At 40.8% G+C, this 27,840-nt stretch overlaps 1 protein-coding gene across 1 annotated transcript; it reads right to left on the minus strand.

Moving 5' to 3' along the window:
- LOC107605902 lies at window positions 6,229-27,629 on the minus strand. The gene is made up of 4 exons (XM_016307846.1): window positions 26,893-27,629; window positions 25,938-26,271; window positions 25,436-25,856; window positions 6,229-6,401 (listed from the first exon to the last, which is right to left on the minus strand). Exons 1-4 carry the CDS (start codon window positions 27,627-27,629, stop codon window positions 6,229-6,231), a joined length of 1,665 nt encoding a protein of 554 aa, XP_016163332.1.

Below are 27,840 nucleotides of genomic sequence, written 5' to 3' on the forward strand. Positions count from 1 at the left end.
AATAAACTCTTGGCAAGATATGAAAATTCGGAAGTCCTATCCTAGTTACTCCTATGAGAATGGAAGTTAATCCCACTTAGTTAAACCTTATGAAGGCAAGGGAAAGTCAAGTAAACTAATTAGTTAGATCCCCAAGTCCTAGCCAACTCCTAAGGAAAGACTAGAGTTAGTGGAATTCCAGTCAATTTACCCGACATAACAACCAATCACAAATAGTTGATAATTCAAGAGCTTCTAGTTAATCAATTAAAGCCAATAATATAAAAAGCTAAATAAGAATCTTAGATCTAAAATACCTCAATTGCATTAATAGGATAAAATCAATCTAAACATAAAGAGTTCATAAGCCAATCTGGCAACATAAGTAATTAAAAGATAGCATTAAAGTATCTGAAAGTAAAAGAGGAATATAAAGTAAAAAAATATTGAACCTGATGAAGAGTTGAAATTTTAAATCCTTAAAAGGAATCCTAATCCTAAAACCTAAGAGAGAGGAGAGAACCTCTCTTTCTAAAAACTACATCTAAACTATGAAAAGTAATTAATTGAAGGCTCTCCCTATGAATGGATGCATTCTCCCACTTTATAACCTCTAATCTCTGCTTTCTGGACTTGGATCTGGGCCAAAAAGGGTTTTAGAAATTGCTGGGAGTGTTTTCTACAGTTTCTGGTGCATGGCGTCTGTCACACGTCCGCGTGGGTCATGCGGTCGTGTCATCTGGGAGTTTTCCTTGTCACACGTTTGCTTCGGTCACGCGTTCGCGTCGCTGCCTTTTCGCGCTAGGCATGCGGCCGCGTTGTCCATGCGTTCACGTCACTGCCAGTTTCTTCAAAAACTCCATTTTGTGCTTTTCTTCCATTTTTGTATGTTTCCTTTTCCATCCTTTAAGTCATTCCTGCCTTAGAAGATCTGAAACTACTCAACACACAAATCACGGCATCGAATGGTAATAAAAGGTAATTGAAATAATTATTTTTAAAGCATAGGAAACATGTTTTTCACATATATCACATAATAAGGAAGGGAAAGTAAAACCATGCAATTTACATGAATAAGTGGGTGAAGGGTTGAATAAATCACTTAAATTGAGCACAATATATATCATAAAATATGGGTTTATCAGAGGGCTTACCCTGCTAGTCGGGCAGCCTTTAGGTCTTGGCCTGGTGTCTCATTAAAAAATCCTTTGGTGGAAAAAAGAGCGCACCTTGGCTCAAGGCCTTTTTCTAGCTATAGTACCTTCTTAGGTTACAAGCATGCCATGACCTTGGGAGCTCCTGCCCTTCGAGGTCGGCCACCCTGTAGTAACCCTTTCCTAGTACTTCTGTTATCCGGTATGGGCCTTTCCAATTGGCTGCCAGCTTTCCTTCTCCTGACTGACCTGTTCCGATGTCATTTCGGATGAGGATGAGGTTGTTGGTAGCGAAGCTTCGTTGGATTACCTTCCGATTGTACCTTGTGGTCATTCGATGCTTCAGGGCTTCCTCTTGGATCTGAGCTCTTTCCCAGACTTCTGGAAGCAGGTCAAGTTCTTCCCTTTGTGCTTGAGAGTTGGTGTCATCGTTGTAGAAGGTCACTCTAGGGGATCTTTCGTCTACTTCTATGGGGATCATTGCCTCTACTCCGTAAGCAAGTCATAAAGGTGATTCTCCCGTGGTAGAATGCAGCGTCATCCGGTATGCCCATAGGACTTGTGGGAGCTCTTCAGTGCAGCTCCTTTTGCGTCCTGCAGACGGCGTTTCAACCCGGCCAGTAAAACCTTGTTGGCGGTTTCCACCTGTCCGTTGGCTTGTGGGTATTCTACTGAGGTGAATTGGTGCTTTATCTTTAGATCAGCCACCATGTTCCTGAAGCCCGTGATGGTGAACTGAGTTCCGTTGTCCGTGGTGATGGAGTATGGTACCCCAAACCTTGTGATGATGTTCCTGTATAGGAACTTCTGACTTCTTTGGGCAGTGGCCGCGGTCAGTGGCTCTGCCTCAATCCACTTTGTGAAGTAATCTTTTCCAACAATGAGGAATTTGGCTTGCCCTGATCCCTAGGGGAATGGTCCGAGGAGGTCAAGCCCCCACTTTGCGAATGGCCAAGGAGAGGTGACGTAGATAAGTTCTTTTGGCGGGGCGGCATGAAAATTGGCGTGCTTCTGGCATGGAGGGCACGTCTTAACAAATTTAGCGGCCTCCTTCTGTAAGGTCGGCCAGTAGAAGCCGGCTCGGAGCACCTTTTTGGATAGAGCTCGTGCTCTGAGGTGATTGCCGCACATGCCGCTGTGGACTTCTTCCAGGACTTCCTTTGTGGCGGAAGTTGGGACACATTTTAGGAGGGGTGTTGAGATCCCTCTTCTGTATAGGTGATGCGTGATATTTTGTCGGTATAGAATTTTTACCAATAAATTCTGTCGTGAGTATAGTCTAAACCAATAGCTATAACGCATCAAACAAAGAAAATGTGTGTCTACAATTCAAATCAATAACCGAGAGTATTAGTCCCGAGCCGTTCTCCCTAGGAGTTACCCTAAGATGCACATCATTGGTTAGGAGTTCTCTTGGTATTTTGAGATTGAACACGAGAAATGTGAATAGGTTTGAATCAGAGCAATGAACAACTAGTACTTAGACTAAAGGACACAAGAACTGGAACTAAACAAGAGTGAATGACAATCAATCAATATAAAATCCTTGGCAAAGGCTGAGAATTGGAAGTCCTATCATCATTATCTCCATCAATTGTGACATCAATTGGCTATTGCTCCACTTAGTTAACCTCTAACTATGAAGGAAAGTCAAGTGGAGACAATCAATTTGAGTCCACAAGTCCTAGTCAAATCCTAGGGAGAGACTAGAGTTAGTGTCATTCAAATCAATTAGAAATTTCCAATTGTCAATCAACAAAAGACCTTGACAATTCAAGTGTCTCCAATTATCCAACCCCTAAGCCAAGAGTGAAGATCTACTCCATAGCTATAGTTGACATTTTCTCAAGCATTTGGTGAGCAATAATGGAAGACATCATGAAATTGAGAAGAGAATTTGACTTAAAGATTTCTATTACAAACAATTAACAACAATGAACATGAAATTTCTCAATGCATTAATAGAAATCAAAGTAACAAGATCCAAATCCAAGATCTACAATACTAGAGTAACAAGAACACTAAATTGAGAGTAGAAGAATGAGATCTACAAATTAGAACAATGTAAAATTGAATTGAATTCAGATCTAACCAAAAGATCCAAGTGCAATTGAAATTGAGAAAGCCAAAACCTAGAGAGAAATTAGAGTTTCTCTCTCTAGAAACATAACTTCCCAAAACTAACTAAAAAGTGTGTAAAGTGTGAATCCCCCTCAATCCTTGGTCCTTTATGTCTTTTCTCTCCAGAATTCTACTCAAAACTGGGTCTGGGCTCCTCTGAAATCGCCAGCCACATTTTTACTAAAGAAGTCACGTGCCAAGCGTCACGCGTACGTGTGGATCACGCGTACGCGTCGATGAGAATTTGCAAGTCACATGTACGCGTTAGGCACGCGTACACGTCGATGGGATTTTTGCTCAGCCACGCGTATGCGTCCACTTTTGCGCGCCTCTCCAGATCTAAGCTCCCACGCGTGCGCATCGGGCACGCATGCACGTCGATGCCAATACTCCAAAGCTCCATTTTCCATGCTCTTTCCACTTATGCATACTTCCTTCCTCTCTTCCAGGCCATTCTTGCCCTATAAACTCTGAAATCACTCAACAAATAGATCACGACATTGAATGGTAATAGAGGGAGATCAAAATATAGCCTATTTAGGGCCTAAAAGGCATGTTTTCAACCATCAAGCAATACTAGGAAGGAGTACAAAACTATGCATTTTATATGGATAAGTGTGATAGAATATTGATAAAACCCTCCAAATTCTACACAAAATAAAGCCTAAAATTGGGGTTCATCAAATCTCCCCACACTTAAACCAAGCATGTCCTCATGCTAAAAGGGATTGAAAGACCAAAGAATCATAGGAGAATGGGGATTTATTAGATGCAAATTACCTATATGGATGCAACAAATGCAAATGCATCTATCTACTTGGTCAAAGGCAAATCAACTTCCAAGAATATATATGAGCACATAGGGCCAAAGTGACAAAAATAATTCATGACTCTACCAATTCGAACATAAAAGCGGAGTGTATACAACTTGCATGAAGAAAGCTTGTGAAGGCTGGGAACAAGGAATTGAGCATCAAACCCTCACCAGAAGTGTTTACACTCTAGTCGCTCAAGTGTTTAGGGTCGATTCACTCAATTCTCCTCTAATCATGCTTTCTAAAATTTATTTTTCATCTAACAATCAACAATTACTCAATGCATGCATACATATATCATGAGGTCTTTTCTTCGGTTGTAATGGAGTTAGGGTCAAGGTAAGGTTATATATGGTTAAGTGAGCTCAAGATTTGAATCTTTGATTAACATAAGCGTCCAACCTAACCTATACAACAACCTATAAAAATCTAAAACAAGCCTAACTACCCATTCTCCAGTCTTTCACATACTCATGCATTTTTCTTCTTTTTATCACAACACATACGCATTGTTCATTCTTGAGCCCCACTTTGGGGCATTTTGTCCCCTTTTTATTGCTTCTCTTTTTTTATCTATTTTTTTTCTTTTTGCAATGCATATGGTTTTACATTTACTTAACACATGAGTATGTACCCAACTCCCAATATTTTTAATAGAAATACAAAAGCACACTCTCTTACCTCAACTAATGTCCCAAGTTTCCCCACACATGAGTAATACACACTCACTAGCCTAAGTGAATCAAAGATCCAAATAAAGGACATTTATTGTTTTTCGCTTTAAGGCTTGTAATGTGCTAAATTAAGAACAAAGTGGGTTAATAGTAGGCTCAAAGTTGGCTAACAAAGGAAGATAAAAGGTAGGCTATTTGGGTAAATGAGCTAATTGAAACAATGGCCTCAATCATATAAATGCATGTATACATGGAATAATGGACATAAAGAATTAAACAAATCAAAGATTACAATCATAGAAAGAGAATAATGCACACAAGAATGGAAATAAGTGGTTATAAGATGTAACCACACAGTTGGGCTCGAAACTCACATGCTTGTGTTCTTAGCTCAAAAACAATGTTCGAAAATAAATTCTTCAAGCAAGTTCAAAAAAAAAATATTTTTCAAATTGGTAGGGTGCCCTAAAAACAGTTTCTTGGAAAAGAAGTTATCACCCTAACTAACCAAGTAGTCCTAACATGTAAAGAGTGTTCAAATACAAAAACTAACCATGCAATCTATCCTAACTAACGAAAGAAAAGTCAAAATTATGGGAATTGAAAAGAGAAGAGATGTTACCTACGGAAGTTGGTAACCGACCTCCCCACACTTAAAAGTTTGCACGGTCCTCCGTGCTAATGGTGATACGTAAGATGGAATCGAGGTCGCCACCTCCATCATCCGTGTCCTGAGTACTTGCTCTACTATGGTCCGAAGCGGATGAGGAAATGTGCGATTCTTCCGTAGGCGGGTTGACACAACCCCACAGCTTCTTCAGGTAAGCAAATCGGCGTTTGTTATCGATGTATCTTCTCATGAAGCTCCACAAGCAGTTGATGGATTGACTTTGGTGGTGCGGATGAAGTGGTGGAAAGAGGAGCTATGTCAAGGCTTGTGGTGTCCATGGGAGGCTGAAGATATTTCCCGCTCGGGACGACATCTCCCTTTGCCGGAATAATAGCTTTTATGTCCTTAGCCTCGCAAGAGAGACCAGCAGCAACAACCAAATCTGATACCAAAGTGAAAAATGGTAGATTACCCTTGGCGTGGACCCGACCCATCGCTTGTTGGATGAGGAGAGCGATGTTGACTGGCCTCTCAGTGAGTATGCACCAGACAAGGAAGCCTAGGTCCGCTGTGATGGAGGACTTATGGGTGCTTGGAAGCACGTAGTGAGATAAGATCTGGGCCTATGCTCGAGCCTCCACAGTAAGGTAGCGTGCGTCAATGCACTTAGGTCGCATCCTGAGTCTCCCTTGGGTCCAAAATGTCTCTGGTTGGGCAATGACCCGAAGGATCGAGTCCCAATCAAACTCAAATTCATACCGCTGATGTAGGACCTTTTGGTAACCATCTGTTTCCTCCGGTACCGGGAAAACATCAAGCACTCGCTGAATAGCCTCTTTCAAAACCGGGACTTGCTTCTGGCGCACATATACTGACTAAAGAGAAGGGGAGTGGTAGTTGGTGTAGAACTCCACCACCCAAGAAAGGTTGGCCTCCTGTGGTCTCTGCATTAGAAATTTCCATTGCCGCCGCTCAATGCGGGGCATCACATACTGAATAATATGGTCCGGTGGGGCGAGTAGATGCTCAGAATGATAGTTCCTCTCAACTATAGCGGGAAACATGAGCTTACAAAAGCGGTTGGGAAACCTTGTGGGGTCCCTTGTCGGATTGCCCTTCTCTTGGTCATCAATATGAACAATTGGCTTCGCCTTCCTTGAGTGAGGCTTAGCTCCTAGTGTAGGGTGCGCCTTGGAGGTTGATTTTTGGGGTGCCCTTCTTGTTGCCGATTTCTTCGACGCCTTCTCCTTGCCTTTCTTGGTGGCCATCCTAAAAAAGGAAGGAAAAGAGGAAACATTAAACCCACAGAATCAACACATAGAAAATAACATGCAAGAAAAAAGTAATGCCCAAAAAGAATAATGCGTCTTGAGGACATGACAACTGTAACATGTGATCAAGACAATAATAAAAGCATGGGTCATAACACTTAGCGTGGGATGCAAGAGTGAGTAAGGCATGCAATAAGGCATGAGAAGGATAAACTCAAGCATCAATAATAATGAAGCAAGTCATGGGTAATGAGCATAAGAATAGTAAACAAGAGGCAAAATAGGCTCAATGCATAAAAAAAAGGCAAGTGGATGAAGAAGAGGCACCAAGTTGAGAGCACAAAGTAAAAATTGAACTAAAATGGTATAGGTGCCTTTCAACAAATACTTAGTGTGCAATATTCAAACAATAAGCAAGTATGAAAAATTCCAACAAATACAATCCCAAATGGAATACCAGTCAACAACACAATACCGCATAGTCACAAAGGAAGCAAGAGACATCAAAATGATCCATCAAAGCAAGAGAAAACTTAATGTTCAACACCCATGGAAAATATGAAAAGAAAGAAAGCAAACAAGCAAGAACCAATCAATAAAAATGCAACTAAGAAGAGAAGAAAAAAGAAACTGAATGCAACTAGTAAGAGAAAGAAAATTTAGGATAAGAGACAAGAAGGAAGAAGGAGTAGGAGTGAACCTTGAGAAGAGAAAGAGAGCAAGGTTGAGTGTAGGTGAGAAATAGGAGAGGAGAGGGAAGGGAAAAAGCAAACAAGCAAGAACCAATCAATAAAAATGCAACTAAGAAGAGAAGAAAAAAGAAACTGAATGCAACTAGTAAGAGAAAGAAAATTTAGGATAAGAGACAAGAAGGAAGAAGGAGTAGGAGTGAACCTTGAGAAGAGAAAGAGAGCAAGGTGGAGTGTAGGTGAAAAATATGAGATGAGAGGGAAGGGAGAGAGAGGAGAGAGAAAGTATGGGGCCGCCGGAGGCGGTGGTGGTGGTCGCTAGTGGAGTGGCCGGAGACAAGGGTGGTAGGGTGATGGAAGAAGATAGAAGAAGTGATGGAAGAAGAGAGTGGAAGAGGAAACTTGAAAAGGAAAAGGAAATAGAACATGGCGCGTAATGTGCATTAGTTGCGTCTAGGATGCGACGCGTGCGCGCGCTCTACGCATACGCGTGGATGGATAGAGAAGGGAGGTGACGCGTAAGCGTCCCCCACGCGCACGCGTGGGTTGCAGAAAAGAGAGGGGGACGCGTACGCGTCAGGTGACGCGCACGCGTGGGCAGAATTGTGCCTTGCGCACAAAGGTGGCACAAAGTAGGACCAACTCTCGGGTTTTTGTACGAGGAGTGGCATGCAGCACAATCGACGCGTACGCGTTTATCACGCATACGCGTGGGTCGGCTGGCACAAAGTAGGCATAAAGTGGGCATAACTCTCTGATTTTTGTACCAGGGAGTCCAAAATTCACAACCGACGCGTACGCGTCGCTCACGCTTACGCGTGGGTGTGCGAAATGACAAGGGACGTGCAAGCATCACCTACGCTTATGTGTGGGTCGCAATTGTGCCTTTGGCACAAAATGGGCACAAAGTAGCCACAACTCTCTGGGTTTAGTACCAAGAGTTGTGAAACCGTGCCGACGCGTACGCGTACAGCACGCTTGCGCGTGGATGCCTTTTTTTTTTAAACACGAGGAGGGGAAATTATAGCACATATTGGTAGTAATGCATGCTAAAGAAGTCAAAAACATCAAAAATCTCATGTAACACTTAACCTTAAGCATTTCTTCAACATCTCAATTCACTCAAACAATTATCAATGGACTCGTCATAAGCAATTTAACACAAAAATCAAGCAAAAAGCAATTATACCATGAACAAACTCACAAATCAAGCAATCACAAAAGCACAAAGACTCAAAAAGCTATATGCAAGGAGCTATATACAAAGGAAGATCATACCATGGTGGGGTGTCTCCCACCTAGCACTTTTCTTTAACGTCCTTAAGTTGGACGATCATGAGCTCAAATATCCTCGCCTTCGGGTGCGTCGTCAAGAAGGAACACCTCAACCTCTTTGTTTCTTTTCATCTTCTCTCGATGGTATAGCTTCAGATGGTGACCATTAACTTTGAAGATATTGGGGGCTTGAAGGGTTTCTTAGGTGGTAGACCCTATATGGCTTAGCTTTCTCTACTCTATAAGGACCTTCCCACCTTGATCTCAACTTGCCAGGCATCATTCTTAACCTAGAATTGTAGAGGAGGACTAGCTCCCCAGCCCTAAACTCTCACTTTTTAGTATTTCTATCATGCACCACCTTCATCTTCTCCTTGTAAAGCCTTGAATTCTCATAGGCTTCCAATTGAAGGCACTCAAGCTCCACTAACTGTAACTTCCTTTCAAATCTAACCCCAAATCTTGTGTTGCATTCTTTTACAGCCCAATACGCTATATGTTTTATCTCCACCGGGAGATGGCAAGCCTTCCCATAGACTAACCGGAATGGACTCATACCAATTGGCGTTTTATACGCCGTCCGGTAAGCCTAAAGCGCATCTCCGAGCTTAGAACTCCAATCCTTCCTATGAGGCTTCACAACCTTTTTCAATATGCGCTTGATTTCCCGGTTGGAGACCTCGGCTTGGCCATTTGTTTGTGGGTGATATGCCGTGGCCACTTTATGGATGATGCTATACATCTTCATTAAACCTGTCATCCTTTTGTCACAAAAATGCGAGCCTTGATCACTCACAATTGCTCGTGGTGATCCAAAGCGGCAAATGATGTTATTTCAAACAAAAGAAAGAACCACATTAGCATCATCTTTTCGGGTGGGAATTACCTCCACCCACTTGAAAACATAGTCAACAGCTAGCAGAATATACATGAAACTATTAGAATTTGGAAAGGACCCCATGAAGTCAATACCCTAAACATAAAAAGTTTTGCAAAACAATATTGTTTGTTGGGTATCTCATTCTTCTTAGAGATATTTCAAACCTAAGGCATTGTGGACAAGAGTTACAAAAGAGAGATGCATCTTTGAAAAGTGTAGGTCACCAAAATCCGCAATCCAAGACCTTCCGAGCCGTCCTTTGAGGACCAAAGTGGCCACCACCCTCGGAAGAGTGGCAAGCCTCCAAAATAGATTGATGCTCGGATTGTGGTATGCACCTCCTAACTATTTGATCGGCACCACATCTCCACAAGTATTGGTCATCCCATACATAATATTTGGATTCGCTTTTAAGCTTATCCTTTTGATGTTGAGAGAAATCGGGAGGAAAGGTGCGAGAAACCAAGTAATTGGCAATAGGTGCATACCAAGGGATCACCTCGGATATTGCTAGCAAGCCCTCAAGAGGAAATGTATCATTGATAGGAGTGGAATCGCCCTTTGTGTGCTCAAGGCGACTCAAGTGGTCCGCCACTAGATTTTGCGAACCACTCCTATCTTTTATCTCTAGGTAAAATTCTTGCAAAAGCAATACCCATCGGATCAACCTTGGTTTGGATTCCTTCTTGGCCAACAAATATTTCAATGCCGCATGGTCCGAATATACTACTACATTGGAGCCAAGTAAATAAGCCTGGAATTTATCCAAGGCAAAAACAATTGCTAACAGTTCCTTCTCGGTAGTAGTATGGTTGGACTGGGCTCCATTTAAAGTCTTAAAGGTGTAGGCAATGACATAAGAAATTTTACCCTCGCGCTGAGCTAGCATCGCTCCCACCGCATAGTTTGATGCATCACACATGGTTTCGAATGGCCTACTCCTGTCAGGCCTTCTTATAATGAGAGCTTGGGTCAAAGCCATTTTGAGTTTGTCGAATGCCTCCATGCACTCTTCACTCAAATCAAATTCCACATCCTTTTACAACAATCGAGAGAGAGGTAGTGCCACCTTACTAAAGTCCTTAATGAAACGCCGGTAAAAACCTGCATGTCCAAGAAAAGCACGGACTTCCCTCACAGAAGAGGGGTAAGGCAAACTAGAAATAACATTGACCTTTGCTGGATCCACAGAAATACCATCATTAGAGACAATGTGCCCTAAAACAATACCTTGCCTCACCATAAAATGACATTTCTCAAAATTTAGCACAAGGTTTGATTTAGTACACCTCTCTAATACTTTTGCAAGGTTGTCCAAGCAAAGTTCAAAAGAGTCCCCATAAACACTAAAATCTTCCATGAATACCTCCATGCATTGCTCTAAAAGATCCGTAAATATACTCATCATACACCTTTGGAACATAGCCGGTGCGTTGCACAAGCTAAATGGCATTCTTTTGTACGCATACGTTCCAAAAGGGCATGTGAAGGTTGTTTTTTCTTGGTCTTCGGGAGCAGTGTGGATTTGAAAATAACCAGAATAGCCATCTAAGAAACAGTAATGAGATTTACCGCATAGGCGATCAAGCATTTGATCGATGAACTGCAATGGGAAATGATCCTTCCTAATAGCCAAGTTCAAACACCGATAGTCGATACACACTCTCCATGAATTTTGAACCCTTGTGGCTATAAGCTCCCCATATGCATTCTTGATCGTAGTAACACCGAATTTCTTTGGAACCACTTGCATGGGGCTCACCCACTCACTATCCAAAATCGGATACATAATGTCGGCTTCCAATAACCGGGTGACCTCCTTCTTCAAACCTCTAGAATGGTAGGATTTAGATGCCTTTGAGGTTGTCAAATTGGTTTGGCTCCTTCTTCTAAGAAATTTCGGTGTTCACATACTTGGGGGCTAATGCCAACTAAGTCTGCCAAGCTCCACCCAATGGCCTTCTTGTTCCTCCTCAAGACATTAAGCAACTTCTCCTCTTGTTTGGAGATAAGTTCCCTTGCAATTATCACCGGGAACTTTTGGTTCTCCTCAAGAAAGGCATATTTTAGGTGGGTTGGGAGTGGCTTCAAATCCACACTTGGTGCATGACTCGGCACTTGGTCATCCGGTGGCACCGGAGGTGGTAGGGCATCTTCTTCACATACATGGGAACTCCCCACACTTGAGTCTTGAATCATACTCTTTCCATCAATATCATCTTGGCGGGTGATAAACCCATATTTTATGATATATTTTGTGCTCAATTCAAGAGATTTATTCAATCCTTCACCCATTTATTCATGTAAATTGCATGGTTTCACTTTCCCTTCCTTATTATGTGATATATGTGAAATATATGTTTCCTATGCTTTGAAATTATTTATTTAATTACCCTTTATTACCATTCGATGCCGTGATTTGTGTGTTGAGAAGTTTCAAATCTTCTAAGGTAGGAATAACTTAAAGGATGGAAAGAAAACATACAAAAATGGAAGGAAAGAACGAAATGGAGTTTTTGAAGAAACTGGCAGCGACGCGAACGCATGGACGATGCGGTCGCATGCCCAGCGCGAAAAGGGAGCGACGCAAACGCGTGACTGACGCAGACGCATGCCATGAGCAGAACACAGATGATGTGTACGCGTGACCGAAGCGAACGCGTGATAAGGAAAACTCCAGATGATGCGACCGCGTGACCCACGCGGACGCGTGACAGATGCCACGCACCAGAAAATACAGAAAATACTCCCAACGATTTCTGAAGCCTTTTTTGGCCCAGATCCAGGTACAGAAAGCAGAGATTAGAGGTTATAAAGTGGGGGAATGGATCCATTCATGAGGATGTCTTCAATTATTCACTTTTCATAGTTTAGATGTAGTTTTTAGAGAGAGAGGTTCTCTCCTCTCTCTTAGGTTTTAGGATTAGTTATCCTCTTAAAGGATTTAGAATTTCAACTCTTCATCAGGTTCAATATTTCTTTTACTTTGTATTTCTCTTTTACTTTCAGATACTTTAATGCTCTCATTTAATTACTTATGTTGCCAAATTTGCTTATGAACTCTTTATGTTTAGATTGATTTTCTCTTATTAATGCAATTGAGGTATTTTAAATCATTGATTCTTATTTAGTTTTTTATGTTATTGGCTTTAATTGATTAACTGGAAGCTGTTGAGTTATCAACTATCCGTGATTGGTTGTTATGTCGGCTAAATTGACTGGTATTCCACTAACTCTAGTCTTTCCTTAGGAGTTGGCTAGGACTTGGGAATCTAACTAATTAGTTCACTTGACTTTCCCTTGCTTTCATAAGGGTTAACTAAGTGGGATTAACTTCCATTCTCATAGGAGTAACTGGGATAGGACTTCCGAATTTTTATACCTTACCAAGAGTTTATTTTACAGTTATTTATTTATTTTACTTGTCATTTAAAATACTTGTTCCTTACTTTCAAAACCCCCAATTTACAAAATTCATAACCAATAATAAGAACATACCTCCCTGCAGTTCCTTGAGAAGACGACTCGAGGTTTAAATACTTCGGTTATCAATTTAAAAAAGGGTTTGTTACTTGTGACAACCAAAACTTTTGTAAGAAAGGTTGATTGCTCGGTTTAGAAACTATACTTGCAACGGAAATTTATTCTGAATTCTAAACCATCAATCATCAGTTCTTTAGCGGGCTTCAGCCACAACATTATCAATCAAATTGCACCGGAAGATAGAATGATCCTCCGGTGGATGTCTCATGGCTTCATCAAGATTAAAGCTCACTTCTCTTCCATCGATCTCAAACGAGTAGGTACCTGATGAGCGGATAATTTATACGCTTTTTGGCATTGTTTTAGTATGTTTTTAGTATATTCTAGTTAGTTTTTATTATGTTTTTATTAGTTTTTATTCAAAAATTATATTTCTGGACTTTACTATGAGTTTGTGTGTTTTTCTGTGATTTCAGGTATTTTCTGGATGAAATTGAGGGACCTGAGCAAAAATCTGATTCAGAGGCTGAAAAAGGACTGCAGATGCTGTTGGATTCTGACCCTCCTGCACTCGAAATGTATTTTCTCGGGCTACAGAAGCCCAATTGGCACACTCTCAATTGCGTTAGAAAGTAGACATCCTGGGTTTTCCAGAAATGTATAATAGTCCATACTTTGCTCGAGTTTTGAGGACGCAAAATGGCGTTTAAACGCTAACTTTCTACCCTATTCTGGCGTTAAACGCCAGAACTGGCATAAAAGCTGGAGTTAAACGCCCAAACTGGTACAAAAGCTGGCGTTTAGCTCCAAGAAAAGTCTCTACATGTGAAAGCTTTAATGCTAAGTCCAAGCACACACCAAGTGGGCCCCAGAAGTGGATTTCTACACTAACTATCCTAGCTTACTCATTTTCTGTAACCCTAGGTCACTAGTTTATTATAAAAACCACTTTTAGTGATTCATTTTGTATCTCATGTCATTTTTACATCTGAATTTTGTATCTTCTACGGCATGAGTCTCTAAACCCCATGGTTAGGGGTGAGGACCTCTGTTGTGTCTTGATGGATTGATGCAATTATTTCTGTTTTTTATTCAATCACGCTTGTTTCTATTCTAAGATATTCATTCGCACTTCAACTTGATGAATGTGATGATCTGTGACACTCATCAGCATTCTCAACCTATGAATGCATGCCTGACAACCACCTCCGTTCTACCTTAGATTGAGTTCATATCTCTTAGCCTCTTGGTTCAGATAAGAGTCTTCGTGGTATAAGCTAGAACTAATTGGCAGCATTCCTGAGATCCGGAACGTCTAAACCTTGTCTGTGGTATTCTGAGTAGGATCTAGGATGGGATAACTGTGATGAGCTTCAAACTCGCGAGTGTTGGGCGTAGTGATAGACGCAAAAGGATCAATAGATCCTATTCCGACATGAGTGAGAATCGACAGATGATTAGCCGTGCGGTGACAGCGCATTTGGACCATTTTCACTGAGAGGACGGATGGTAGCTATTGACAACGATGATCCACCAACATACAGCTTGCCATGGAAGGAGCCTTTCGTGCGTGAAGATGAAGGCAGTCAGAAAGTAGAGATTCAGAAGACAGAGCTTCTCCAAAATCCCAACTTGTTCTCCATTACTGCATAGCAAGTATTATTTAATCCATGTTCTTTTACTTTTTACTATTAAAACTAAGAATTATTACTGATATCCTGACTAAGATTTACAAGATAACCATAGCTTGCTTCAAGCTGACAATCTCTGTGGAATCGACCCTTACTCACGTAAGGTATTACTTGGACGACCCAGTGCACTTGCTGGTTAGTTGTGCGGAGTTCCAAAAGTGTGATTGTGATTTCGTGCACCGAATTTTTGGTGCCGTTGCTGGGGATTGATCGAGTTTGGACAAATAACGGTTTATCTTGTTGCTTTGATTAGGAATAATTTATTTTTGTTGGTTTAGAGTCACTAAATTTGAGTCTTTTATTTGAGTTTAGTTTCACATTTTAAGTTTGGTGTTAATTGCATGCTTTTATTTTCCTTCATTTTTTCGAATTTGCATGTTCTTGGTTCTTTCTTGATCTAAAATTTCTAAGTTTGGTGTCATTTTATTGTTTTTTTCTTCCCTCATTAAATTCAAAAATATTGTTTCTCCTTATTTTAATTGAATTCTCGGATTCTACTTTTAAAAATTGAGATTTCTATCTTAAATTTTTTTTATTCTATGATATCTTAGTTTTTAAAATTTCAAAATTCAAATCTTTTTCAAACACCATATCTTTTTCAAAACCTTATCTTATCTTTTCTAATCTCAAATTTTAATATCATACCTTTTTCAAATCTTTTTAATTAATTAATTGTTTTAGTTTTCTATTTTCCTTTTTATTTTTCTAATTTTTGAATTTATATTTAATTTTATATTTATTTTACTTTATTTTATTTTAGGTATTTAAAAAAAAACAAAAAATATATTTTATTTCCAATCCACGTCATCTCCCTTTCTCCATCATGGACCTAAGTGAAAATGAACAGTCCAGAAGGACTCTGGGGTCATATGCTAACCCCACTACTGCTGCATATGGGAGTAGTATCTGCATACCCCCCATAAGAGCCAGCAGTTTTGAACTAAACCCTCAGCTCATTATCATGGTGCAGCAAAATTGCCAGTATTTCGGTCTTTCACAAGAAGAACCTACTGAGTTTCTGGTACAGTTTTTACAAATTGCTGACACCGTATATGATAAGGATGTAGATCAGGATGTCTACAGATTAATACTGTTTCCATTTGCTGTAAAGGATCAAGCTAAAAGGTGGTTAAGTAACCAACCCACAGTAAGCATAAGAACATGGAAACAGTTATCAGACAAATTCTTGAATCAATTTTTCCCTCCAAAGAGGATGACACAGCTAAGGCTGGACATCCAAGGCTTTAAACAAGAGGATAATGAATCCCTTTATAATGCCTGGGAGAGGTACAGAGGGATGCTGAGGAAATGCCCCTCTGAAATATTTTCAGAGTGGGTGCAGTTAGACATCTTCTACTACGGGCTTACAGAAAGAGCTCAGATGTCTTTAGACCACTCAGCCAGTGGATCTATACATATGAGAAAGACAATTGAAGAAGCTCAAGAACTCATTGATACAGTTGCTAGAAATCAACATCTGTACTCAAGCAGTGAGTCCTCCATAAAAGAAGAGGCTAGGGCAGTGTCTACTGATCCTAGTCCTCAAGAACAAGTTGTTGTACTTAATCAGCAATTGCTCCTTATGACAAAACAATTAACAGAATTTAAAGAGATGCTCTAAGACACTAAAAATGCTAACAAGAATATGGAAGCACAATTGAATCAGACAAGACAGCAGCTATCTAAACAGATAATAGAAGAATGTCAAGTTGTTCAGCTGAGGAGCGGGAAGACATTGAATAATTCAGCTCAAGGTAGCAGAAAGCCAAGAAAGGAACAACTGACAGAGGATAATCCCTCTGAGGACAGTAAGAGCCCAGAGAGGAATAATTCTGGCGTTCAAACGCCACAAAAGGGTGAAAAACTAGCATCAAACGCCCAGTGGATGCTCACTTCTGGCGTTGAAACGCCAGAAAAGGGTGAAAAACTGGCGTTGAATGCCCATTCCATGCCCAGTTCTGCCATTCAAACGCCAGAAAAGGGTAGAAAATTGGCGTTAAACGCCCATCCAACCCCTAATCCTGGCGTTCAAACGCCAATGAAGGATCAGACACTTGCAAGTGCTGATTGTAACCCTCCTAAGAAGGCTTCCTTAACCACCTCTGTAAGAAATAAACCTGCAGCAACTAAGGTTGAGGAATACAATGCCAAGATGCCTTATCCTCAGAAACTCCACCAAGCAGAACAGGATAAACAATTTGCCCATTTTGCAGACTATTTCAGGACTCTTGAAATAAAAATCCCGTTTGCAAAGGCACTTGAGCAAATATCATCTTATGCTAAATTCATGAAAGAGATCTTAAGTCATAAGAAGGTTTGGAGAGAGACTGAAAAAGTTTTCCTCACTGAAGAATGCAGTGCAGTCATTCTGAAAAGCTTACCATAGAAGCTTAAAGATCCGGGAAGCTTTATGATACCATGCACATTAGAGGGTTCTTGTACCAAGACAGCTCTATGTGACCTTGGGGCAAGTATCAACCTGATACGTGCATCCACTATCAGAAAGCTTGGCTTGACTGAAGAAGTCAAACCAATCCGAATATGCCTCCAACTTGCTGATGGCTCCATTAAATATCCATCAGGCATAATTGAGGACATGATTGTCAAGGTTGGGCCATTTGCCTTTCCCACGGACTTTGTAGTGCTGGAAATGGAGGAGCACAAGAGTGCAACTCTCATTCTAGGAAGACCTTTCCTAGCAACTGGACGAACTCTCATTGATGTACAAAAAGGAGAAGTGACCCTGAGAGTCAATGAGGATGAGTTCAAGTTAAATGCTGTCAAAGCTATGTAGCATCCAGACGCATCAAATGATTGCATGAGCGCTGATATTATTGACTCTTTGGTAGAAGAGATCAATATTGATAGAGAATCTCGAATCAGAGCTAGAGGACATCTTTAAAGATGTTCAGCCTGATCTGGCGGAACCAGAGACAAGAAAAGAACCTCTGAAAACTCCTCAGGAAGAGGAGAGACCTCCTAAACTCGAGCTCAAACCACTACCACCATCCCTGAAATATGCATTTCTAGGAAAAGATGACACTTTTCCTGTGATCATAAGCTCTGTCTTAGAGCCACAGGAAGAAAAAGCACTACTTCAGGTGCTAAGGACACACAAGACAGCTCTTGGGTGGTCCATAAGTGACCTTAAGGGCATTAGCCCAGCCAGATGCATGCACAAGATCCTATTGGAGGATGATGCTAAGCCAGTGGTTCAACCACAGCGGCGGTTAAATCCAGCCATGAAGGAAGTGGTGCAGAAAGAGGTCACTAAATTACTTGAGGTTGGGATTATTTATCCTATCTCTGATAGCCCCTGGGTGAGCCCTGTCCAAGTCGTCCGAAAGAAGGGGGGAATGACAGTGATTCATAATGAAAAAAATGAACTGGTCCCTACAAGGACAGTTACAGGGTGGCGTATGTGTATTGACTACAGAAGGCTCAATACAGCCACCAGAAATGATCATTTTCCTTTACCATTCATAGACCAGATGTTAGAGAGACTAGCACGTCATGAATACTACTGCTTTTTGGATGGCTATTCAGGCTATAACCAGATTGCAGTAGATCCTCAAGACCAAGAGAAAACAGCATTCACATGTCCATCTGGAGTATTTGCCTACAGAAGAATGCCTTTTGGTTTGTGCAATGCACCTGCAACCTTTCAGAGGTGCATGCTCTCTATCTTCTCTGATATGGTAGAGAAATTTCTAAAAGTCTTCATGGATGACTTCTCAGTATTTGGGGACTCTTTCAGCTCCTGTCTTGACCATCTAGCACTTGTTCTGAAAAGGTGCTAAGAGACTAACCTGGTTTTAAACTGGGAGAAATGTCACTTCATGGTGACTGAAGGAATTGTCCTTAGACACAAAATTTCGAACAGGGGAATAGAGGTGGATCAAGCTAAGGTAGAGGTGATCGAAAAATTACCACCACCTGTCAATGTTAAGGCAACCAGAAGCTTTTTGGGACATGCAGGATTCTACAAGAGGTTTATAAAAGATTTTTCAAAAATCACAAAACCTCTGAGTAATCTGCTAGCTGCTGATACACCATTTGTCTTTGACACAGAGTGTTTGCAGGCCTTCGAGACACTGAAAGCTAAGCTGGTCACAGCACCTGTCATTTCTGCACCAGACTGGACATTACCATTCGAGCTAATGTGTAATGCCAGTGACCATGCTATTGGTGCAGTATTAGGACAGAGGCATAACAAGCTTTTGCACGTCATTTACTATGCCAGCCGTATTCTAAATGACGCACAGAAAAATTACACAACCATAGAAAAAGAGTTGCTTGCAGTGGTTTATGCCATTGACAACTTTAGATCCTATTTAGTAGGATCAAAAGTGATTGTGTATACTGACCATGCTGCTCTTAAATATCTACTCACAAAGCAAGATTCAAAATCCAGGCTTATAAGATGGGTGTTATTTCTGCAGGAGTTTGATATAGAAATAAGAGACAAGAAAGGGATAGAGAACCAGGTAGCTGATCACCTGTCCCGGATAGAACCAGTAGCAGGGGCGTCCCTCCCTCCTACTGAGATCTCTGAGATTTTTTCGGAAGAGCAACTCTTTGCCATTCAGGAAACACCATGGTTTACAGACATTGCAAACTATAAAGCTGTGAGATTTATACCCAAGGAGTACAGCAGGCAGCAAACGAAAAAACTAATTTCTGATGCGAAGTACTACTTGTGGGATGAACCATATCTCTTTAAAAGATATACAGACGTAATAATTCGCAGATGCGTGCCTAGAGAGGAGGCACGGAAGATCCTATGGCATTGCCATGGATCACAATATGGAGGACATTTCGGAGGTGAGCGAACAGCCACTAAGGTCCTCCAATGTGGCTTCTACTGGCCTACTCTCTATAGAGATTCCCGAGAGTTTGTGCGTAACTGTGACAGTTGCCAGAGAGCTGGTAACTTGCCTCATGGTTATGCCATACCTCAACAAGGGATCTTAGAGATTGAGTTGTTTGATGTATGGGGTATTGACTTCATGGGTCCTTTCCCACCATCATACTCAAACACTTACATTTTGGTGGCGGTAGACTATGTATCTAAATGGGTAGAGGCAATTGCCACACCCACTAATGATACTAAGACTGTGCTAAAGTTCCTCCAGAAGCATATCTTCAGCAGATTTGGTGTCCCCAGAATACTAATCAGTGATGGAGAAACTCATTTCTGCAATAAACAGCTTGACTCTGCTCTGATCCGATATAGAATTAACCACAAAGTGGCAATTCCATCTCATCCACAGACAAATGGGCAGGTTGAAGTCTCAAATAGAGAACTGAAACGAATCTTGGAACAGACTGTAAGTACCCGTAGAAAGGATTAGGCAAGGAGTCTGGATGATGCTCTATGGGCATACAGAACTGCATTCAAAACTCCTATAGGGACTTCTCCATACCAGCTTGTGTATGGAAAAGCCTATCACCTGCCCGTGAAACTGGAACACAAGGCCTACTGGGCAACCAAATTCCTAAACCTTGATGCCAAATTAGCTGGAGAGAAAAGACTGCTCCAGTTGAATGAGCTAGAGGAATTCAAACTCAATGCTTTCGAAAATGCAAAAATTTACAAGGGGAAAGCAAAAAGATGGCATGACAAGAAACTGTCAGCCAGAGTCTTTGAACCAGGACAGAAAGTTCTGCTATTCAACTCTAGGCTCAGATTGTTCCCTGGGAAATTAAAATCCCGATGGAGGGGACCATATGTGATCACAAGTGTGTCACCATATGGATATATAGAGCTTCAGGATATTAACTCTGACAAGAAGTTCATTGTTAATGGACAGAGAGTAAAGTATTATCTTGAAAGCAATGTCGAGCAAGAATGCTCAAAACTGAGACTAGATTAAAAAGCTCAGTAAAGTCCAGCTAAAGACAATAAAGAAGCGCTTGCTGGGAGGCAACCCAGCCATTAGCATAATGCATTTGTTATTTAAATAATAATTATAGGAGTTTGATATAAAGTATGTTCAAGGTTAATTATCAATTGCAGGATTACACAAAGTTATAGAAGGATTCAGAGCATAAAGCAGAGAAAATGAGCTTACTGGCATGAAAATGACAGTAAGGGGTGTTTTGGGCGTTAAACGCCAGAATGGGTACCATTCTGGGCGTTTAACGCCAGTAAAGATACCATTTTCGGCATTAAACACCGGAATGGGTACCATTCTGAGCGTTTAACGCCAGTAAAGGTACCATTTTGGGCGTTTAACGCCAGAGTTGCAGCATCCTGGGCGTTTAGAAAAATGCCCAGTGATAAAAGATTTCTGGCGTTTAATGCCAGCCAGGGTACCTGGCTTGGCGTTAAACGCCCAAATTGGCCAACAAGTGGGCGTTAAACGCCAGAATGGATACCGTTCTGGGCGTTTAACGCCAGAACAGACTGGGGAGGTAATTTCATTTTCACTTCAATTTTTTTCAAATTTTCATGTTTAAATCCATAATTTTCTGCATAAACATGTTACGAATCTCCATCTCTCAAATTCAATTTTCAAAAACTTAATGATTTTCTAAATTATTTTTAATTTTCTTTCAAAATCTCTTCCAAATCTTTTTCAAAAACTCATTTATCTTTTCAATTCCTTTCCAAATCTTTTCCAACTCATCATATCTTCTTTTAATTCCTAGATGCATCAACAAATTTTCAGATTTAACTTCTTTATATCTTTTTCATATCTTTTGAATTTTAAAATCTCATCCTTTTCATATCATAATTCAATTTTCTTCCAATCATATCTCTCTATCATATTTTTTTAAAAATTTTTGAAATCCCCCCTCCAATTAAAAATACACATTCGGCCATCCCCATCTCTCCACCATTCGAATCTGACTCTCCTCATACTCCTCTCATTTCCTTTCTTTTGCTTGAGGACAAGCAAACCTCTAAGTTTGGTGTGTTTTTCTGTGATCACCGAGCTAAGACTCATTAAGATCATGACTCCTACGGGAAAACAAACCAATTCAAGAGGCAAGAAAGAGAATACTCCAAAGAGTCTTTGGAATCAAGAGAGGTTCTTAACCAAAGAACATGCAAACCATTACCACAAAATAATGGGTCTGAGGTCAGTGATCCCGGAAGTTAAATTCGATCTGAAAGAAGACGAATATCCGGAGATCCAAGAGCAGATTCGAAACAGAGGCTGAGAAATTCTAGCTAATCCTGAGACAAAGGTGGGGAGAAACATAGTTCAGGAATTTTACTCAAATATGTGGCTGACAGATAAGCAGAGAATAACTGGAACCGCCTTTCGTACCTTTCGAATGATGGTCAGAGGAAGGATTATTTACTTCCACCTGAACAAAATAAGAGAGGTCTTCAAACTGCCTCAACTGCAAGATGATCCAGAATCCTTTAATAGGAGAATGGTGAGAGTAGATAAGGGGTTGGACCAAGTTCTAGAGGACATATGCCTCCCTGAAACTAAATGGATAACCAAAACAAAAGGTGTCCTAAACCAACTCAAGAGAGGAGATCTCAAACCAATCGCTAGAGGCTGGTTGGACTTTATTGGGCATTCTATACTGCCCACTAGCAACCGCTCTGAGGTCACTGTAAAAAGGGCAGTGATGATTCATTGTATTACGCTGGGAAACAAAGTGGAGATTCCTCATCTGATTTCTTGTGAAATTTACACAATTGCAAATAAGAACTCCACTGAAGCCAAATTAGCTTACCCAAGCTTAATCTCTTTGCTGTGTAAAGATGCTGGAGTGAAGATGGGAGTAGATGAATTCATCCCAGTCGAACGCCCAATCATCAAGAAGTCAATGGAAGGACAACAAGTGCAAGATAACTCCATCGAAAGGAGGGCGCAGGAATTCCTCCCAGAAATTCCTCAAATTGACTACTGGACCCACCTAGAAGCATATGTCACAAAGCTGCAAGAAGCTATGGAGCAACTTAAGGAAGAACAACAAAATCAAAATAGCATGCTCTGCAAGCTGCTTAAGGAACAGGAAAAGCAAGGGCGCGAGCTACAGGAGTTGAAGCGCTAGAAGCTCTCCCTTGAGGAACCAGACACCCCACAAATTGAAGGAGCATCCATTTCCCAAAACAAAGGTTGTTAAGTCCTAAATCTGTGATAAATTTTATTAGTATAGTTCTATTTTAAGAGTCATTTATTTTTATATTTTTAATTTCCTTATTTTTATTATTATGGGTCTGCCTTTATGTTTATTTTATGTCTAATTTCCTTATGATTAATAAAAATTAGAGTCTATACCTTAAAGTTATGAGTGTCCTATAAATCCTTCACCTCTCTTAAATGAAAAATGTGCCTAATTACAAAAGAACAAGAAGTACATGAATTTCAGATTCTATCTTGAAATTAGTTTAATTATTTTGATGTGGTGGCAATATTTCTTGTCTTCTGAATGAATGCTTAAACAGTGCATATTTTTGATAGTGAAGTTGTGAATGTTAAATTTGTTGGGTCTTGAAAAAATGATGGAAAAAGAAAAATATTATTGATGATCTGAAAAATCATAAAAATTAATTCTTGAAGCAAGAAAAAGCAGTGAATAACAAAGCTTGCGAAAAAAAGTGGCGAAAATTAAAAAAAAAGAAAGAAAAAGAAAAAGCAAGCAGAAAAAGCCAATATCCCTTTAAACCAAAAGGCAAGGGTAAAAAGGATCTAAGGCTTTGAGCATTAATGGATAGGAGGGCTCAAAGGAATAAAATCCTGACCTAAGCGACTAAATCAAGCCGTCCCTAACCATGTGCTTGTGGCATGAAGGTCCAAGTGAAAAGCTTGAGACTGAGTGGTTAAAGTCGTGATCCAAAGCAAAAAGAGTGTGCTTAAGAACTCTGGACACCTCTAATTGGGTACTTTAGCAAAGCTAAGTCACAATCTGAAAAGGTTCACCCAGTTATGTGTCTGTGGCATTTATGTATCTGGTGGTAATACTGGAAAACAAAGTGCTTAGGGCCACGACCAAGACTCATAAAGTAACTGTGTTCAAGAATCAACATACTGTACTAGGAGAATCAATAACACTATCTGAATTCTGAGTTCCTATAGATGCCAATCATTCTGAACTTCAAAGGAAAAAGTGAGATGCCAAAACTGTTCAGAAGCAAAAAGCTACTAGCCCCACTCATCTAATTTGAACTAAGTTTCATTGATATTATGGGATTTATAGTATATTCTCTTCTATTTATCCTATTTTGTTTTTAGTTGCTTGGGGACAAGCAACAATTTAAGTTTGGTGTTGTGATGAGCGGATAATTTATACGCTTTTTGGTATTGTTTTTAGTATGTTTTTAGTATATTCTAGTTTGTTTATATTATGTTTTTATTAGTTTTTATTCAAAAATCATATTTTTGGACTTTACTATGAGTTTGTATGTTTTTCTGTGATTTCAGGTATTTTCTGGCTGAAATTGAGGGACCTGAGAAAAAATCTGATTCAGAGGCTGAAAAAGGACTGCAGATGCTGTTGGATTCTGACCCTCCTGCACTCGAAATGGATTTTCTCGGGCTACAGAAGCCCAATTGGCGCGCTCTCAATTGTGTTGGAAAGTAGACATCCTGGGCTTTCCAGCAATATATAATAGTCCATACTTTTCTCGAGTTTTGAGGACGCAAAATGGCGTTTAAAAGCCAATTTTCTACCCTATTCTGGCGTTAAACGCCAGAACTGGCATAAAAGCTAGAGTTAAACGCCCAAACTGGCACAAAAGCTGGCATTTAACTCCAAGAAAAGTCTCTACATGTGAAAGCTTCAATGCTCAGCCCAAGCACTCACCAAGTGGGTCCCAGAAGTGGATTTCTACTCTAACTATCCTAGCTTACTCATTTTCTGTAACCCTAGGTCACTAGTTTATTATAAAAACCACTTTTAGTGATTTATTTTGTATCTCATGACATTTTTACATCTGAATTTTGTATCTTCTATGATATGAGTCCCTAAACCCCATGGTTGGGGGTGAGGAGCTCTGCTGTGTCTTGATGGATTAATGCAATTATTTCTGTTTTCTATTCAATCACGCTTGTTTCTATTCTAAGATATTCATTCGCACTTCAACTTGATGAATGTGATGATCTGTGACACTCATCACCATTCTTAACCTATGAATGCGTGCCTGACAACCACCTCCGTTCTACCTTAGATGGAGTGCATATCTCTTAGCCTCCTGGTTCAGATCCGAGTCTTCGTGGTATAAGCTAGAACTAATTGGCAGCATTCTTGAGATTCGGAACGTCTAAACCTTGTCTGTGGTATTCTAAGTAGGATTTAGGATGGGATGACTGTGATGAGCTTCAAACTCGTGAGTGTTGGACGTAGTGACAGACGCAAAAGGATCAATGGATCCTATTCCGACATGAGTGAGAACCGACAGATGATTAGTCGTGCGGTGACAGCGCAGTTGGACCATTTTCACTGAGAGGACGGATGGTAGCCATTGACAACGGTGATCCACCAACATACAGCTTACCATGGAAGGAGCCTTGCGTGCGTGAAGAAGAAGGCAGTCAGAAAGTAGAGATTCAGAAGACAGAGCATCTCCAAAACCCCAACCTGTTCTCCATTACTGCATAGCAAGTATTATTTAATCCATGTTCTTTTACTTTTTACTATTAAAACTAAGAATTATTACTGATATCTTGACTAAGATTTACAAGATAACCATAGCTTGCTTCAAGCCGACAATCTCCGTGGGATCAACCTTTACTCACGTAAGGTATTACTTGGACGACCCAGTGCACTTGCTGGTTAGTTGTGCGGAATTGCAAAAGTGTGATTGTGATTTCGTGCACCAGTACCCGAAAACGCATCCAATTTGAACCGGGAGATCTTCAAGAATGGCCTCCCAAGAAAAATAGATGATGTCCTACCGGTGTCACTAGGGGGCATCTTGAGAATATGGAAATCAATTGGGAAGACGAACCCTTTTATACTCACTAGAACATCCTCCGTAATACCTACCACAGAAATTATGCTTTTGTCCGCCAAAACAAACCGGGCGGCCAACCGTTTCAATGGTGGAAGCTTTAAGACCTCATAAATGGACAAAGACATGATGCTCACACAAGCACCAAGATCACACATGCAGTCAACAAATTGTACCCCATCTATGGTGCAAGTGACTAGGCAAGGACCGGGGTTGCCACACTTCTCCGGTATATCACCCATTAAAGCGGAAATTGAGCTCCCCAATGGAATGGTTTCTAAATCATGAATTCTCTGCTTGTTCATGCATAAGTCCTTTAGAAACTTGGCATATTTAGGTACTTAGTGGATAGAAGCAAAGAGAGGAATGGTTACCTCAACTTTCTTGAATATCTCCACCATTTTGGGGTCCAACTCAACTTGCTTCTTGGTCTTCCTTGCCAATGTGGGAAAAGGAATTGGAGTAGCTTCTTGCAAGACATTTCCATCCTTAGGAATTTCACCCCTTGGTTGAGCAATCACGTCTTCTACTTCCTCTTGTACCTCATCCTCCTCTTCGACTTCTTCTACTTCAACCACATCCTCATCTTGAGTGACCTCTTTTGGGCTTTGCTCACTCCTCTCTTGTAATTTGGTTCCGAACCTCAAGGTGGTGGCATTGATGCTACCCTTGGGGTTGGGTATGGGTTGAGAAGGTAGTTCACTCGAGCTTTAGGGTTGAATATTAGAGGTAGAGGTTGATTCTATGCAGAAAAGAAAGGCTTGGATGGTAGAGGTGAGACCATTAATGCTAGAGCTAATCGAGGCTTGAAACTCTTTTTGTCCTTGAATGAGAGAGCGGATGGTCTCGTCTTGGTTGGAAGAAGAAGAAGGGTAAGTAATTTGGGGGGATTGTGGTTGGTTGGGTTGTGGTGCTTGCCTTTGATGAGGTGCTTGGTAGGCTTGGTATGGTTTGCCTTGGTTTTGGTGTTGATATGGAGGGTTTTGTTGGTATCGGTTTTGTTGGTGGTTGTTGTTCCACCTTTAGTTCCCGCCATTGTCCCTTCCTCCTTGATTATAGTTGTCCCTCCATCCTTGGTTGGAATTATCTTGCCAACCTTGATTATAATTACCCCCTTGATTATAGTTGCCTCTTTGTTGATGATACCCTTGGTTTGGACGATTATAGTAGGCATTAGTAGCCACCAAGGTATTATCCTCTTGGAGGTTTGGGCATTCATCGGTGTAATGGGAGTAACAAGAGAAAATTCCGCACACTCTTTGGGGGACCAATTGTTGACTTAGTTGTTGTTGAGGAGGTGGAGGTTGTTGTTGATTGAGTTGGAGTTGCTTGAGAATGTTTGTCATTTCTCCCAAGGTCTTGGTAAGGGCGGCGGTCTCACCACTAGAAGAAACTTCATTTATGGCTCTTGGATGATGGTTTCTTTGTCTAGCATGTTGGGTGGACTCGGCCAAATCGGTGATTAGTTGCCATGCTTCCTCTGCCGTTCTATACTTTGTTAAGGAACCATTTCTTGAAGCATCCAAAAGGATCTTGTCTTGTGGTTTCATTCCTTGGCAAAAATAGCTAATCAACACTAGAGTGTCAATCATATGGTGAGGGCATGAGTCAAGAAGTCTCCGAAACCTTTCCCAATACTCGTATAGAGTTTCCATTTCACCTTGGACAATGCATGAAATCTCTTTCCTCAATCTATCCGTCACTTTCGGAGAAAAGAATTTATCTAAGAACTCCATTCGAAGCAAATTCCAATCACTGACAATCTCATCGGGCAAAGTGTAGAACCACTCTTTGGCTCTTCCCTCAAGTGAGAATGGGAAGGCAAACAACCAAATAGCAACCTCATCGGAACCCTCCCGTCTTGTTGTTGAACATACACCTTGAAAATCTCTGAGGTGTCTAATAGGATCTTGGGTGGAGAGCCCATGAAACTTGGGTAGAAGATTAATCCAAGCGGTCTTAAGCTCAAAATTAGCATTCAACTCCGGATGACGCACTTGAAGCGGTTGAAGAACAAAGTCCGGAGCACCGACCTCCTTAAGAGTGACTCTCCGTGGAACGGCCATAGTATCAGTACCTAGCTAAGTTAATGGAAGAGGTATTAGTAGTATCAATGGAAGAGTATATCATTCCTTCTTCGAATGACGCTTTCGATTTAACCTCGGATAGGGTTGGTGAATTGGTAGGAACCCTTTCACCACCTCCAAAGGCCAACCGACGCCGAGCTTGCCTAATATGGAGTAAAGTTCTCTCAATTTCGGGATCAAAAGTAGCTAA

Source organism: Arachis ipaensis, chromosome B01, assembly GCF_000816755.2.
Source record: "Arachis ipaensis cultivar K30076 chromosome B01, Araip1.1, whole genome shotgun sequence".
Lineage (NCBI taxonomy): Eukaryota > Viridiplantae > Streptophyta > Magnoliopsida > Fabales > Fabaceae > Arachis > Arachis ipaensis.

Coding starts and splice junctions, on each gene's coding strand:
- LOC107605902 (XM_016307846.1), bottom strand. CDS start 27,629: ATGGCCGTTCCACGGAGAGTCACTCTTAAGGAGGTCGGTGCTCCGGAC. Junction 26,272..26,892: donor GAAATGACAAACATTCTCAA/GCAACTCCAACT, acceptor TCAACCCTAAAG/CTCGAGTGAACTACCTTCTC. Junction 25,857..25,937: donor AGATATTCAAGAAAGTTGAG/GTAACCATTCCT, acceptor ATGAACAAGCAG/AGAATTCATGATTTAGAAAC.